Source organism: Xenopus laevis, chromosome 5S (assembly GCF_017654675.1).
Source record: "Xenopus laevis strain J_2021 chromosome 5S, Xenopus_laevis_v10.1, whole genome shotgun sequence".
Classification (NCBI taxonomy): domain Eukaryota; kingdom Metazoa; phylum Chordata; class Amphibia; order Anura; family Pipidae; genus Xenopus; species Xenopus laevis.
This window is the reverse complement of record NC_054380.1, coordinates 125,654,877-125,672,718: the sequence shown is the minus strand read 5'-3', so window position 1 is coordinate 125,672,718 and position 17,842 is coordinate 125,654,877. Positions and strand designations below refer to the sequence as shown.

At 38.7% G+C, this 17,842-nt stretch overlaps 1 protein-coding gene across 6 annotated transcripts in view; it reads right to left on the bottom strand.

Annotated features, from left to right (window-relative positions):
- Nucleotides 1-14,882: 14,882 nt before the first annotated feature.
- grhl1.S (grainyhead like transcription factor 1 S homeolog) overlaps nt 14,883-17,842 on the bottom strand; it is a 28,831-nt gene continuing 25,871 nt past the window's right edge. For all 6 annotated transcript variants that reach the window (XM_018265933.2, XM_018265936.2, XM_018265938.2 and 3 more), the window contains exon 16: nt 14,883-17,581. In XM_018265933.2, the coding sequence (XP_018121422.1) occupies nt 17,467-17,581 (115 nt within the window). In that variant the 3' untranslated portion in view covers nt 14,883-17,466. The remainder of the gene's footprint in view (nt 17,582-17,842) is intronic.

Below are 17,842 nucleotides of genomic sequence, written 5' to 3'. Positions count from 1 at the left end.
GAGTCCCAGCCTGGCAAATCAGTCTTGTTGACATATAGAATGTAGGTAAAAGTTCACTGCAATGGTGAGTAATGCTCTTAATAATACAATTATAAATCAGATTGGTAAACACAGGCTCCTATGATTATATAGTATATTCCTGAAGCAGCAAGTTGGTTTTGGCAGTCACGAAAACACCAGTGTTTTTCCAAACATGTACAAACCTTCCTCCAAGGAGCCTGCGTGCCTTCCTGCTATGTGTTACATAGTTTAGCAACCAATCAGAATGCAGGATTATGCAGGGATAGGGTGTTTGTAGTGCGTGTAGCCCCAGGCATTGTCAGCGGCTTCTAGGAACCCAAACATAAATAGGTTTAACATGCATTGCAACCCACAGCACTCTTGTGACAAATAGCCATTACAGGGAGAATTTGAGAACACAAAAACATTTCGTTATCTGTTATAGCTTGCTTCTGAAACCACAGCAATTCCACTATGTGATTCTTTATGATTATGTCCGTGTCCCACTTGTTCTACACTCCGTTTCATTTTATGATTTGCTTTGGGGTGTGAGATTCCTGTAAATCACACACAAGTCAATGCCTCGGCCCATCCAGACAGCTTATAGGTCTGTGAATGGTGCACTCCTGAACAATATCTGGCCAAAAATTGACCACTTATCCATCAGTGAGTCTAGAAAAATCCCTCTTGGCAAGGGCTGCATCGACCCATTGGTGTGTTTTTTTCCAGATGGGTCTGCATAGGCTTACATTATGATCTAATCACTGTCCCATGGGACATTATTAATTATATTTTACAGTTTTATTGGCTTGTTCTGTCCCTACTGCTCGTCTGATGTCACTTCTTTCCATAAGCAGAATGAAATCACTTTCTGCATTTTTGTCAATACCTCCTAAGAGGACTGTATATATATATATATATATATATATATATATATATATATATATATATATAAATAGCAAAAAAGAACCGCACTCACAGGACTTGATTTGGTGCAAATAAAGTGGTTTTATTCCGACGTTTCGGCTCTAACACTCGAGCCTTCTTCAGGAAATGAAATTGGTTCATTTCCTGAAGAAGGCTCGAGTGTTAGAGCCGAAACGTCGGAATAAAACCACTTTATTTGCACCAAATCAAGTCCTGTGAGTGCGGTTCTTTTTTGCTATTTATAGTATTACATAACCAGCACCCAGGCAGTTGACCCAGTTTTCGAGTGAGTGCTCCAGCTTGCTTGTTATATATATATATATATATATACTGTATAAGTGGGACTAAAATGAGAACTATGGATTAGCCTGCTGAGGGGTTTATCACTTCTGCTATTTATTCTAGCTATTAAAGCTATTCTCTGTTAGATTGATCTGATTGTTTCGGCCTTGGTCAACAACAAGGTCTTTGTAGAGACCCATTAGAAGAGAACCAAATGGGCGTGTTATTCCTTGTTCAATGAATTCTGCCTAATAGATACATAATTGGTAGATAGGTACATAATGAAACATTTTATTTTAATTTCATTTTCATATTAGGAATTTTCTATTATCTTCTCTCCAAACCCATGGGAGCATGTTGGTTTTTTGGGCTGGCTGGCCATGGAACTTCTGAAAGGAAAAAACACAGATAAAGAAAACCAAAGAAATAAAAATAGTACTGAGCAGTTAATTTTCTAGGCAGTTATGACACACTTCCAGACAGGCCTGATATATTTATATATATTTACATATATACAGTATATATACAAACTACAAAGGAGTTTTGGAACTGGGTTATGTTGTTTCTGCAGAAGAACTTACAATTCTATAATGATGGGAATCTTCGTAATCTGCCTTTCTTGGCTTTCCCTTTGGCGGCTGTGACTGCTTCTCACTGCATTGCTGGACCCTGATGCATGGCTAAGGTAGAAACAGACTATGGAGTAATGCTTCTTGGGAGGTGCAGTTATCTGCAGATATACTGTACACACATAATTTGTTCTTTGCAGTCCCACGCTCTCCTTTAAATATTCTGTTTCTGAGCCGGTGTTGCAAGGATAAAGGCCCTAATGTCGGTCGAAAATGTTGGGCTATCTCCTACATTGCAAAAGACTAGTCGTTATGAAACATTGCCATGCCTGATTCAGTGCCAGTCTGTAAAACCACAGACCACAGGGCCTATAGGCGTCCTCCTCTCCATCATCTTGTGTGAAATTCAGAGGTGCACAGTAGGAGCAGAAGGATGCTCAGTGCAGAATCCAAGGAGGGCAAGTTCTAAGGAAATGGGCACTAAGTGATCATGAGCCCATGACCCCTCACATGTTTCTCGTGATTAGCTTGGTGTTTAACCTCTTTATATAAACTCATATAGATCACTGCTGGATACTAATGAAACTGGTCCACTGGGAAGACCACAAGGGCCTGGGTCTACAGTAGCACAAATTAAGGGGTGTCATGTGGCCCATCTGCTTCTACTTTTTAATTGGGCACTCTGGAGATTTTTCTGCTTAAATCTCTTCTGTTCATGTCCCATGATGGCCCTAGTGTGTGCTTTGTGAATGTAATAGGGACCTTAGATTATAAACACCACTGGGGCAGAGACTGATGTAGATGTTTACTAGTCAGCACTATATAAATAAAGGATAGATGCAACATTTTTACTGTTTTTAAATAGACTCAGCTCCACAAATCTTTCACAGCACCTTCAGAATCCCATAAATAGCTCCCTGGCTGTGATTGGCCAGTGTTCCTTGTCATTCGTCATTAGATGTATGAGGTTCCTCTGCTGAAACATCCTGTCCAACCTAAACATCCTGTACATCCAGGACACACAGCAGGGCAGGAAACCACACAGAGACAATCCATCAGGGAGAGGTCACTTCCCTAGACCTACAGCCCAAAATGCAACAGATTGTGCGCCTCCTCGTTACTGAGCTGCATCATTATGTTCCTGTTCCTCAATGCTGAACAATGTGCAAATTTATAACTCCAATTATTCTCATGTTTTACTAATGTGCAAATTACGTTAGAAATTAACAAGGATATATAAGAAAAGAATTTTAGAAGTTGCGCTCAGGGGTAGCGTAAGGTTGCGAAGTTGCGCTAGCGTTGATTCGCTAAGCGAAGCAAAGTTACGCTAGCGATGGTTAATTTGCATACGGCGCCAAATTCAAATTTCAATGGAGGAATATGGAGCAGCACTACAAATGCCTGGGAAACCTTCAAAACATCAAATAAAATTTTTATTTTGCCCTACACATGTGCCCACTGTATAGTTAAGTTGCCATGAGTTAGGAAATGTAGGGGGGAAGGAGGGGAGCCCCAAAAATTTTTTCGATCTTTTTCAGCCTATCACCCATAATATAGAAAAAACGCCAGCATTTTTTGGGACTTAAAAAAATTTGAACTTTTTTTGAAGCAATCCCTATCTACTCTATTGCGCTTCGCCTGGTCTGAGGTGGCGAAGGAAGTCTAGCGTAAAAGGTAGCGTTCAGTACACTGCGCGCGTTAGTGAATTTGCGTAGTTACGTCCGTTGCGCAAATTCGCCAGGCGTAAGGGTGCGAAGTAACGCTAGCGAAGTTACGCCAGCATTTGTTAGTGAATTTGCGAAGTAACGAAAATGCCCAATGCTAGCAAATTGACGCTAGCGAATTCTAAGCAAGTTTGCAATTTACATTGATTACACACTTTCTATGGTTTTTAAGTTATCTTTATTAGGGATGCACCGAATCCAGGATTCAGTTTTGAAATCAGCCAGAATTTGGGCTTTTTCAGCAGGATTTGGATTTGGCTGAATCCTTGTGCCTGGCCGAACCAAATCGGAATCCTAATTTGCATATGTAAATTAGGTGCGGGTAGGGAAATCACGACTTTTTGTCACAAAAGAAGAATTTTTTCCACTTTTTCCTTTCCGGACCCTAATTTGCATATGCAAATTCAATATTCTGCCAAATCTTTCACTAAGGATTCAGGGATTCGGCCAAATTCCAAATAGTGGATTCTGTGCATCCCTAATTTTTATATGTGCATTGCTAATGAAAGCAGTGCTTGTCTGTTAGTGATGTGCAGGCCGGCCCAACACCAACAAGGTTTACCCGTGGGTCGGTCAGGTTTGTTCTGACTTTGGCACACCATTGTTGGGTCGGCTCAGTCAGTAACCAATCAGTGACTTAAGGGGGGGGGGGCATATGGAACATAACTGTTGCTTTTGAATCTGAGCTGAATGCTCAGAATCAATTGCAAACTCACTGAAGTCACTGACTAACTCAGAGTTAGAGAGCTGAAAAGCAGGAAGTAGTGTTCTGGCTATTATGTTAGACATCCAGTCACTCCAGCCTTTATACATTACATCTTTGGCTAACTAACTATATTAGAAACATTTTTTATTTTGCACAGCCTATTTACCCAGTTTTTATTTTTACACTGAACTGTTCCTTTAAAGCCAAACATGATGCAGCATCTTTTAGGTGCATGCCTATTGACCACATAGTGATCCATCCACAAGGAGGATGTGAACATATCATTATTTAGACAGGAGGCCTACTGGATACATGAGCTTGATTGTGTGGCCCCCAGGGGCCTATATGGCCAGTTAGCATTAAGTTGCTTCCTGTGGTGGTTTTTTTTCCCATTTTTTCATCCTATGATGATATATAAGGTATTTGTTGGAATTAATTTATATTGTATGAAATGATTTAACAAGTAACATTTTCTTAACAGGGTGAATTGGTTACTGTATCTTTCGTTTTGAAATGTATCAACCAGATGGACTGAAAGACTTTTATTTTGAACTCTACACTTGTAAATGCACAACAGTGACACCTCATGGTGAGAATGTTCTATTTATTTGGGAGAATTTCACATGGTTAATTGTTAATAAATGTATTTACTGAAATTCTATTGGCTGTGGAAAATGAGATTGTATACATGGATTTGTGAACACATGCACTTTATCCTTGATAAAGGTCCCAGACGGGACTGAAACGTTGAATGCAGCATGAAGTAAAATAAAGACAAAAGCACATTGAGGGCTTTAGCACACGGGCAGATTCGGGGAGATTTAGTCCCTGGCGCCTAATCGCCTCTTCTGCGGGGCGACAATCTCCCCGAACTGCCTTTCCCCTGCCTTCCGCCTGCTATAATGGGAAAACGCCAGCGCCAATGTACTCGCAGCTCTTTGATTTCCGAATGTCGCCCAAAGTTTCCTTATGAGGCGCCGTGAGTGAATTGGCGCTGACGTTTTCTCATTATAGCAGGCTGAAGGCAGTTTGGAGAGATTGTTGCCCCGCAGAAGAGGTGATTAGTCACCAGGCGAATAAATCTCCCCTAATCTGCCCATGTGCTAGCTCCCTTAATCACAAAACCGGAGTGCTCGTTCTTCTATGAACTATATACACATTTATTAACCGTGCACCCAGGAAACGAACGGTTAGAGTGCAGACACTTTGCAGTAATATATATATATATATATATATATATATATATATATATATATATATATATATATATATATATATATATATATATTCCACACAAAGCATTCAAAAAGCGGGGTGCTCAGTCCAAATGTTTGTATAGAAGAATAGTTTCAGAACGGCACACCCTATATATAAAAATGTACAACTTTTATTATTAATACAAAAAAAAGCTAACGTATTAGTAATTAACGTTTTATATATATATATATATATATATATATATATATATATATATATATATATATATATATATATATATATATATATATATATAGTCATATTATTAACCGGCCCTCACCATCAATTAATCAAATCCCGGGTGCTCCTCGAAAGAAAGCAAATAGATACAGTTAGGAGCACTCACGGGTATCGTGATAAAGAAGTATATTTTATTGGAGTGTTACAAACTACCCCACATCAACGCGTTTCGGTTCTCTCTGAACCGTCGTATATATAAAGCAAAAAAACTTCCGCACACATAGGTCTTGATAAGTGAAAAAAAGCTGGTACATTTATTTCAACATTTCGGCTTACAAACTCAAGCCGTCATCCTGCCGAAACATGACCAGCTGCCCCTGGTCATGTGACTTGTGCCTGCACTTTAGGAGAGAAATGCTTTCTGGCAGGCTGCTGTTTTTCCTTCTCAATGTAACTGAATGTGTCTCAGTAAGACATGGGTTTTTCTATTGAGTGTTGTTCTTAGATCTACCAGGTTATCTTGTGTTAGGGAGCTGCTATCTGGTTACCTTCCCTTTGTTCTTTTGTTTGGCTACTGGGGGGGGTAAAAGGGAGGGGAATGATATCACTCCAACTTGCAGTACAGCAGTAAAGAGTGATTGAAGTTTATCAGAGCACAAGTCACATGACTTGGGGCAGTTGGGAAATTGACAATATGTCTAGCCTCATGTCAGATTTCAAAATTGAATATAAAAAAATCTGTTTGGTCTTTTGAGAAATTGATTTCAGTGCAGAATTCTGCTGGAGCAGCACTATTAACTGATTCATTTTGAAATTTGTTTTTTCAGTATCCGTTTAAACAACAAATTCTGAGGATACCTCATCAGGTCACCAAAACGCCACCTCCTTCTATAAAAAAAAAAAACAGGAAGGATTATCTGAAATAATCTGAACTCCACCTCCTTTGTATGCAAAACAGCAGGCTGGGAAAGAAGATACTTTTTTCAATCTACCCTGTAGGCATATGTTCACCCAATGGGCTGTAGGTGCTGATTATTATGTATGCCAGTTAGTGATTGGTTTGGCTTTGCTGGGGTGAAGGTGCCAGGAAAATAACCCCACACACTTTCAAAAGCAGAAACAATATTTATAAATAATTACACATGGCAAACAATCCAGGATTATCCACTATATACATTTATATTGCAACACACTAAGTTTCTGTGTCAAAAGCAAACAAAGCAAATTTCCTGAAAATTCTGTGTTTGTTTTCCTTGGCATTTGTTTAATTTCCTAGATTACAGGTTTACTAGTTATCAGTGAAGGTTATTGCCCAGAGATTACAGTTTGGGCATAGGGCATAGTCCTTATTTCTAGTACACAGTAAGGCTTTAATGCTTTGTTCTGCTTGTTGCACCATGCCCAGTATCTCTGTGTCCAAGATAAAAAAAATAAATTTCACTGACCTTAAAGTATATCCCTCTTTATAGCACTAGTTCAATCTATAGGGCTTGTGCTTAAAGGACAAGGAAAGGCAAAAAAATAAAATCCCATTTTTACATTCTTTAATGAAAAATAAACCTTTCTCCAATATACTTTAATTAAAAAATTTGTACAGTTTTTATAAGAAACCTGTATGCAGTGAAATTCTCCCTTCATTTACTGCTGTGGATAGGAATTGTCAGATGGTCCCTAACTGCTCTGCAGGGAAACAATCATACTTATGAACAGCAGGGGGAGCCCCCGCCTTACTTACCAGCCATGCAGAATTCAAGCAGCTTTGTTTATGATGATCCCTAAGCAGCCCAGACCACACTGAGCATGTGCAGGGTCAGGCCAAGATGTTTAACAAAGTTACAAGATGACAGCCCCCGGTGGCCAACTTTGAAAGCATAAATCATTTGATTAGGCTTGTGGTGCAGTAAGTTCATGCTTATGTTTAGTATACAAAATACAGCATTTCTAGCCTTATTCTATTTTAGACTTTCCTTGTCCTTTAACATACTGTACTTTTTGCCAGTTGTCTAAAATATCTATGGTTTTTTTGTGATTTCTTGCACTAAACACAGCAATGTCTGAGATTGAAACTAAAGTCACATTCTACTTCCTGACGAAGTACGAGCACAATTAAATCAATGCAAAGTGAGAAGCCTCTGTCCTCTCTGTTATAAGCATAAGCTAACGTGCTGCAGCTGGGTTACGGTAGGGGTTTGTTTATACAGGGCTTCTCAGTGGACATATGATTTGTTTTAGTTGTGCTTGTACGTTTGAACAGGAAGTCGTTTTCAGGTTTTACCCTGTTTTGAGCAAGAAAAACATAGATATTTAATTGCATAAATGTTAAAATAGGGCCCCTTTACCAATGCACTGGGGAGGAGGGTGGCATTTCCATAGATTTTGAGCCAGTGCACAAAACTGTTTTATTATAAGACAATTCCTGTAGAATCATATCAATACATCTAAAGGGAAACATATCTATACATCTGTAAGCAGAAAACAAAAGTGTACCCCAAGTGGCCCAGTCTAACACTGCAAATCAGCACCAGATTCATTACACTTCTTTTTAGTGGGCTCTAGTCTATTATACTGTTCTTGTACAGATTAAATGCATACAAACTTCATCATCAACAGAGACCAAATAAGCTCAATAGTGAAGAGAAATAAAATGTTGGCGACAGTGGCACCTAGTGGCTAAGAGAGAAAAAACTTTCAAACGAGTCTATAAATAGGAATTGCTGTAGTGAATTTGTGAATTAACTTTAGTTACAATCGTTCGCCTGAGAAAAAGAAAATTCAACTGGCAAAAGGGAGCAAAACGTCTTTAGTGCTGAGTCCTTTCGCTAGCGAATTGTCCTATATGCCTGTTAGTAAATTGGAGATGTCCTTGCAGATTGTCTTTTTGGTGAATTTTCGCTAGTGACGGCCACTTCGCCCTTTAATAAATTTCCCCCAATGTCTTAGTTCTTACATCTGATATGTTGTCTTTGAGCTATTTGTAATAAAATAGACATGATTTGCAGATCACCTCTTTCTCTTTTTGATTTGTATCCCAACTGCTTTGGAAAAGCTTTTTTATTTTATTTGTTTCAGGATTTATGAGGTGACTGATTAGTGGACTTCTGATTTCTGAATAAATCTGTTACCAGATGGGTAAGTAAATTTGTAACATTGTAATATTTATGAAGTGCAGTACATGCTATTTTAATTTCAACCACATGATGGCAGTGTTTATTAAGCTAAAAAATGATGGAGAGCCAAAAGAAGCTGGAAACATGGTCTGAAGAACCACTGTTGGATGACATTAAGGGGTTTAAAGTGAAATTTCCATGTGCTGTTTTAATCAATCTCATCATATAGACATTTCTTTAGAGAGACTCGCCATGTGAATGAGGAGGCTCAGGTGCTCTGCCCCAAGCCTTTAGCATAAGGGAGCGGACACCAATCACTGTATTGTTTTGTAGGGTAGGCACTCAAAGAGCAATCCTCCAGGCAGTAGTAGTAAAAAACAGGTCTTTTTATTGAGGTTCAAGCGTGGATCACAGCCTTACGCTTTTCGTGTTCTCACAACACGCTATCATAGGCTACTGATGAATTACATCTACAAGGTAAACTTATGTGCACCAATCACATTTGAATTATAATCATCTAATCAGAAGATATCCTGAAAGGCCTGCTAATCTGAGTGGTTCTTTTGTTAAAACATGGGAGGGAAATAGGAAGGAGGGCAAAGACAGCTGACTATAATGATGAGGGTATTCAACAAAAATAACTTTAATCATAGTGACACAAAAATGACAAAAATACAAAACAACAACATTAAAAACCAATTGGTCACATTTGGTGTTTTTGCTTACAAAGAGAATAAATTATATCTTATCAGAACTATTTGTTGGTTTCCTTTTTTGCACCTGTATGTCATGTCATATATACTGAGCTTCATTTAGAAACAACAGGATACGTCTTATTCGTTTTTCATTCCGTTTGGGAATCTTGTGCCCAGAATAAATATCCACTTAGTTTCCTGGTGTAGGATTTTTTTACTTAGATCCCTGCCTGTTTTTTGCATGAAAACCCTCTCAATACCTTGTATTGAGAAGGAATTTAAGCTACCTGAGTCACATTTAGAAAAATGTCTAGCTATATTAGTTTCAGATTTTGATATTATGCTATTGATGTGTTCCCGTGCTCTTTCCTTAATACACCTACTGGTTTGACCCACATATTGTTTCCCACATCTTGTGCAGGAAATTACATAAATTACATTCTTAGTATTACAATTTATATATTGCTTTATTTTATACTGGCGTTTTGTAGTATTAAGAGAGAAAGGTGTCTTCAACCATGATGTATTGGCAGGTAACGCATCTCTGAGCTCCACATTTGAAGCAACCTACTGTATTTAGACAGTTCTTATTCTCATGTTTAAGGAATCCTGCTAGGCAATAAGATGTTTTTCAGGCTCTTAGACCTACGTGATACAAACTGACACCCTCTTTTTAGTATTACAGGGTCTGTTTTTAAGATCATCAAATTTTTCTTAATGATATTAGTAATCTTTTTGTATTGGGGGCTGTATGTTAGGACACATGTAACTGTTATTATGTGGTGCAAATTTTTTCTCATAGGTAGAGAAACTACCTTGTTCTTTATATTTATCAAAAAGTGTTTCTCGTGGTGTATGGCTTATAAAAGCCATTTTTAGATTGTCCATTGTTTACCCACGGGCTAAAAGTCTATTTCTTAATTCACAAGATTTTATATTAAAATCAACATACTCAGAACAAAGGCGTCAGAGTCTGAGAAATTGTCCTGTAGGTATATTCCGAATCAGATGCTGAGGATGAGATGAAGAAGCACATAAGATTGTGTTTGCAGTACATACATAGAGGTGATAATATTGCCTCTTGCTGCTGATAATTTTAAATCTAAGAAGACTATACATTCGGGATGTATACATTGTGTGAATCTCAGGTTCAGGTCATTTTTGTTCAAGTACTGGAAGAATGTTTCAAAATGATTGTTATCATTTGAACATATCATTATAAGATCGTCTATATAGCAGCCATAGAATTGGATATCTTTATCAAAAGGGTTGTTCTCATGATATATTACTGCTTCCTCCCACCATCCCATATATAAGTTGGCAAAGGTGGGTGCGAATTTCACTCCCATTGCTGTGCCACACTTTTAGAAAGTATCATCAAAAGTGAAATAATTAAAACTTGTATAGATTCCAATAAAACTTTTAATGAGGATGAATAAGTGCTGTATTTTTCAAGGTGATAGGAAATTGCTTTAAGTCCCAAGTCGTGTGGAATACACGAATAAAGGGACGCTACATCTATAGTCACCCAGGAGTAGATGCATTTCCAAAGAAAGTTATAACTAGTGTGATCATGCGAGAGCTGTAGTGGCTGTAAAAAGTAATCAATCAATTCTAAAAGTGTCTCTCCCATGGATACTATCCCTGATATGATGGGTCTTCCTAGAGGTGGATGATCTATTTTGTGTATTTTTGGTATGTGATAGAAGATTGGACAGAAGTGAACTCTCAAAAAAGTGGCTGTGTTATCATATATCAATTCTTTGTCCCTGGCTTTGAATCCTGAAACATTCTTTTTAGATTATATGTGAGACACTCATAATTAATCTCATATTTTAGTTGTCTCTCTGCTTCTTTCATATAGTCACCTTTAGTAAGAATTACAATACATCCTCTTTGTCTGCCGACCTAATTACCATCTCCTTGTTTTTCTGAAGATTCTCAAGTGCATGCTTTTCTTCAAAATTTAACTTGTATGTAATGTTTTTGTCTTAATCCTGTTGTAATTGAGACAGCTCTCTCTATATTTGTTTCTGGAATAATTGTATTGTGTTGTCTCGAAGGTCTACAGGAAAAAAGTATGATTATTGTTTAAAGGACCAGGAACACTAAACATGTTTATGGAAAAAATCCCTTCTACCCACCTCCCCTAACACATCTGGCCTTGATAGGTTCAACAATCTTTTTTTTTTACACCTAAATAATGTGACGAAATTCCTCTTCCGGTTGTACTGCTGTTTCTGATAAAGGTGATAGGGCGACGAGCACTTGAACCAGCTGTTATATGCGTGCTACTATCTCCTGATAATCTGCTATTTCTCTGCGAGCAGTGAAGGAGTGAGTGCATTCGCACTGACTTTGTTAGGGCTTTCTGCAGTCCCTGGAAACCAGCGGAGTTCACAGGCTCCATCTTCTCCTCTTCGGTACTCTTTGGGAAGCAAGTGCCGTATCAGCGCATGCACAGTTGGAGCAGTCTGCCGGCCCCAAACAACTGCACATGCGCGTAAGTCACAGATATTGCGCCAGAAGAAGACCCAAAGAAGATGGCTGCCGTGAACTCTGATGCCCTGAATCTGCACCGAGGGGTAAGTAAAAAGTTTGGGGCATTTACACGGGGTAGCAGCTAGGCTGGTGGGGGGAGGAGGTCTATATGGGGTAGGGTTTTTGTTTTTTAATAAGGGGTTGAATTCTCCATTAAAGCGGGTGAAGCTATCACTGATGAAAAGGAGAAAGATTGCATGCTTAACTTTAAAAGTTGTACTGAACACCAATTTATTTAGGATCCCCTACACCCGACTGAGTGGGTCTTACTTTCAGCAGTAAGCTTTCCGTAACTGTTCCAACTAGGTCTTTCAAAGATTTGGACATCGACTCCTTGAACCAGTCCTTCATAGAACTCCATTGGTCCTCCGCTCTTTTGCCAGACATAGCCTCCCAGCACTCTAAGCATACTTTTTTTGTTATGCATTGCAGGGTTGTTACATATGGAACATTCTCACTCGATGGACTTCCTGGAGTGATGACTTCATCTCCTTGGTGATCTATAATGGACACTATAATTAGTACTCCTGAAGAGATCACAAACACCCCCCCTGGAGGATGACCGAGATCTGCGGCTCTTCAAACTCATACTCTGCAAGAGAAGAGTCAAAATAAGTAGCCTTAGGATGAAACCCATAAGTAAGACAAACTACTTACATATAGGCTCCCCAAATAGAACAATCGGCTCAAGCTGTAACTCCTTATGCGGCAGAACCAACAGTACACTTCTTTTCCGGCTCTTTAAGACGCCAGATGATGTCACCGCATTGCCTCTGCTTGTTCTTTATGGCGTCTTACCGCAGACCCGACTTACTGCGCCTGGAACATCTGACTGCGCCTCCACATGCCTTAATGCACTCCCATGCCTGGCTACAAGGCCCGCTGGCTAAGTTGAACCGACAGTTTCAGTGGGAAGAGAGACCCCACCGGAACCAGGGGCCCTATCCATCCTATGCGAGGACAGGAAAAAAAATAAATGGGGTAAGGGGGTTGGGAAGGTGTTTTTATTGCATTTCCTGTCCTTCTGCTTTGCGAGGGATTAACCCATTAGTAAATACTGCCATGCAGAACACAGGAAAATGCTGTTGCTGAGAAAAAAACAAGAATTGTGTAATGTAACAGGTGCCAGAAGTTGGTGGACTCCATGCAACACAAATGTGCAGTAGTTCTCAGTAACACTGATTATACAACTCAATATTAGTTCAGTCATTCAAAGGAAAGCAAAATTTTAAAACATTTGTCAGTTAAGGGCAGAGACACATGGGAAGATTCAAGGAGATTTAGTCGCACGGCGACTAATCGCCTCTTCTTCGGGCAACTAATGTAAATCGCCAGTGGGATGGCACTCTGAGTGCTTTGTTTTTCCGATGTCGCCAGAAGTTGTTTGACGAGGAAACTTCGGACCACTTCAGAAAATGAATCGCTCCTAGTGCCAGAAAGAAGAATGCAGACACTGCTATTTTTGGAACAGCCTAATATTCGCTTTTCTTAATTTTCTGTAAAGGAAAGACACAAATTTGCTAAATTTTTCTTCATGTTTTGATTTGGAATAGAATGTGCAATGTTCCCAATTGAGCGTATGGAAATAAAAACGATTATAAGGATTTTGAGCTGTATTAATTTTTTTAAACACACTGCTATTATTCTGAACACAACGGTGACTTATCTTATTCCTTATCGAATATTGACGTGAAAATTCATAAAGAGCATTATTGGTGTTATAAAATGCATTGTGAACCCATAGTGATGGTGCTAGCTAGCCCTGATATTCAATATAAATTCTTTTATACATCTCAAGTGACCCCCACAATGCAGCTACAGGTTGCCAGTCACCAAATGAAGCAGTGTGTGCCATTTTCAGCTACTGTTACATTGCATGTAAACACAGTTCTGGCCTTTGTTTACCGAGCTTTCCTTCCATACCACCTTCTAACTGTAAAGTATTTTACTTCCTAATGTAAAAATACTTCAACACCCAATTTAATTTACTGAAGTTTTTTTTTTTTTATAAATAATTGTTGCGCACCCGATTGAAAATCTGAACGACTTGCAATTTAAGGTGGCCATACACAGGCGGATAATGCTGCCGATATCAGTCGTTTAGACCAATTTGACAGCTAATCTGCCCGTGTATGGAGGCTTCCGATCGATATCTGGACATGATATAGTTTGATATTTCTCTCGACCGACCCATTGGAGCCCATAGCGCTCATCGTAATTCGATCGTTCGGCTACAGGGCCGAATGTTCAGATTACCCCAAATATAGCCCTGCCATTCGTGGCATATCGTGGGGGAAAAGATCCGCTTGTTTGGCAATGTCGCCAAATGAGCGGATCTTATAGTTTATGGCCACCTTTAGGGCAGTTAGGGAAGGGGCTACATCACCCCCTGGCAAACTTCAAATAGTTCTCTGCCTAACACAGGCTGTGTTCCATTCAAGGGTCTTGCTGATGTTCTGGGTGCTACCCTTTGAACTTTGGCCTTTTTTCCCCCCTGCACTTTGAACACTTTGTTTGGCTTTGTGAATTACCTCTTTTGTGTTTATTAATAAGATTGAGTAGTACCAGGATATAGGACACATTTCACAATTTCTACATCTATATCACTAAAACAAGCCATGGTTTGGGGGCTATTTTATTGCTTTCTCAAAAGTTAAGTTGTTTGTAAGCAAATTGTGTGGCTACATTTAAAAGGCCGGCAGTGGATATCTCAATTACTTGGGTCAGGATTGATTTTTAGCATGTTGCCAAGTCTTTGCTCATTTTGATTGGACCAAATGCTAATGTTTTCTGTGTCTCTATACATTATACTCACATGTTTATATTTTAGTACAAATATTAAATGATAAAAATAAAGCATAGACAAGTGAAATAAAAATTCAAGACCTCAGAAAAACTGAAATATAAAATGTATTTTCGCCAGTTAAAATTTATACAGAACCAATAAAAATAGAACATGAAACAACACCTTACTATACATATATAAGCTAAGACTACAGACCCCCAAATCCACCGGCTCAGGAGTTTCCCTGAAGCCCCACCAACTGCTCAGATATTCTTGTAACAATGATGGTCCTACAACTGGAAAAGTTATCCGATTTATTGTTCTTATTCCCACTCTTCAAGTACTAGATATAAAGAGATCCCATCATAAGAACAGGTACATTAAAGCAACATGATCAATTACCATATTGCCATGTGTTTGCTTCCTTAGTGTTCAAACAGCCAAAAACCCAGCTTTGTCTGAGGTTAAATAATGGGTTAAAAAACACTGCGTTCGGAGACTGATACAATTACTAATCATTATTGAAAACCTCCTTCCCTACCAGTAATACATATAGATATCTCCCTAGCCATTCCTTACTTATTTTAAGCAGCTTGGAAAAGAAATTATATTTGTATATAGAACATTTTCAAGTTCTGTCCCTGAAGTTCAAGAAAGTAAAAACTTGCAACTTAGAGTAAACTAAATATATACATAAAATATATTCACACACAATTACAAAACATTTTCCAGAACAAAATAAGTGTTTTCAAATGTTTTTACACTATCAAGGGAATATATTACAATAGATCTGCCCCCTGGGACCATTTTTGGGGATAATCAGTTTTAAAACATGTTCTGTAAAGACTTTCTGCAAATGGGTCAACACCGTAGAGGAAAAGTAAATGTGAAATATGCGAGGGTATTTTTGAAGAGTCCTATATTTTTAGTTAAATTCCTATGTATTGGTATTAAAAGTCAATCTGCCAACATGATTATCAACGTGCTGATCCACCCGTGGGTTTCTCCATAAAACACTCACAGCGGACAAGGCCTGGGGGCTGATATGGGTGGCAACACAAGTATTATTATTATCAACATGTATTTATATAGCGCCAACATATTGCGTAGCACTGTGTATGTCCTACCTGGGAACACTGCTTTTGCTTCATACAAATTTGTTGGCAAATACCAATTTTAATGAATTATGATGATTGCAAACTACTATAATACGACAGTAGCCTGCAGTATGGATCAAATGCATCTGTAAAACAGAGCTATGGCTTCTATGACAGCAGAAAAAATAAAATAAAGGTACTTTGTAAACATTGCTCTTCCAGAATTGGCTTGGTAGCTTTTATATACAATAGGAAAACACAAGAGGTCAATGGTTTCTATGCATTCAGGCAAAACCAAACATTATGTTTAATGATGCAGAGTTGTCCATGATTAATATGTTGGAAATCTACTTTACTAATTAATTTATAATGGTCTTTGCCACTTTTTTTTCCTCTAATGAGGAAATCATTCAGATGGCAGCAAGATAAAAATGCCCCTTCCCACCACCCCCTGAAATAATTTAATAAAAAGAAAGCTATATGTAAAATAAAAGCATATTTTCCCCCTTAGACTTCACTAGATTAATACATTTTAAAATTAAAGGGAAAAATACAAGCAAGACTCTATCAAGGCTTCATACTTCCAATAGTGGAGGTTCCCAGTGTGTGGTTTTAATGAGGAGCATCAGCACAGTAAGGTCTACCTAAACCACTGAGCCATGGAAAGAGACTGACTGGTGGGTTCTTCTATGTGAAAGCAGCACACCTCCTTATGTTATCATTGTAACCATACTTTAGCAACATTGAAATAAGCCAATCAATGCAGAGAATCTCTTCCCCCTCCTTCCCAAAACAGGAGTTTCCCAGAAGGCATGCTGTTTGCCAAACTTATCACAGAGCTTGCCTATCTGTGTCCTATACACACACATCCCAAAACTTCTATATATTATTTATGAAGAATATGAAAATATATTTACACATTTACAAATACAAAAAAAAAAAAAAAAAAATGTATTGCACGTTCTATTTACATTGCAGCTTCATGGCCACCAAGTTGCATCACAAAACCCGCATTTTTGTTCTTCACATACAAGGCACTTAGTTATAAGTTGCATAGAAAAAAGAAGGAACAGCCTTGGCTTCCCTGACACTGCAAGACATTGTGGGTGCCTCTGACAGAGCGAGGGCCCCATCCTGGCATGCACAGATGGCATTCATTAGACAAAGAGAAGGATAGACTGAATCGTTAGCCTGACTTGGTTTTCATTATAGGAAAACAAGATAATGCATATTAAAAGTTCATAATTGTAATATGCCAAGAACTGCTGCTCAGAGGAAAGTCAACTTCCTGGTTGGGAAATACTCTAGTTGATAAGGTCTCTTCTCTTCACCAGCTCACCCTATTCTCACTGCCTGCAACCCATTTCAGCAAATCTCAAGTGACACTGAATATTCTCAGTCTGATGGTGATTGGTCACTTTTGGGGTAAGCAGTTATGACATTGCCCGGACTTGGTTTCTCCCAGCAGGCAAGGTCCATGAAGCATTTGGAGGCTGTGGTCAATGGTTCAGCTTATATCACCAAGCCTGGCTTTTTCCCAAAAGCAAGTCACTTGTTGGTTTAAGTGTCGGTCCATTGGGGTCCTTTAACGAACGCCTAAATCTCAGTGAGTGTCAGTTTGTAGGATCCACCTGACTCTTCAATCTGTAGCTGGAATGTGTCTTCATTGGAGTAGTGCTTTATTATATTGTCATCCATGTTGACCAGGATTCTAAGAAGAGATGATACTATTAGACCTAAATCTTCCATCTACTGGACCCCACCATCTCCACTGTACAACTAGGCAAGTTACTTCAATCAGCCAACTGGGGACCTAGATTAATATGCCAGGCAGCCTTTTCCTTGGCAGAAGAATTAAATGCCTTCCTGCAGCTTTAGTTTTTTATAATCACCAGACCCTGCATCAATTACATATTTATTTCATACAGAAAACATTCTGCCTTGTAATATACTAAAATAACTTAAATCAATA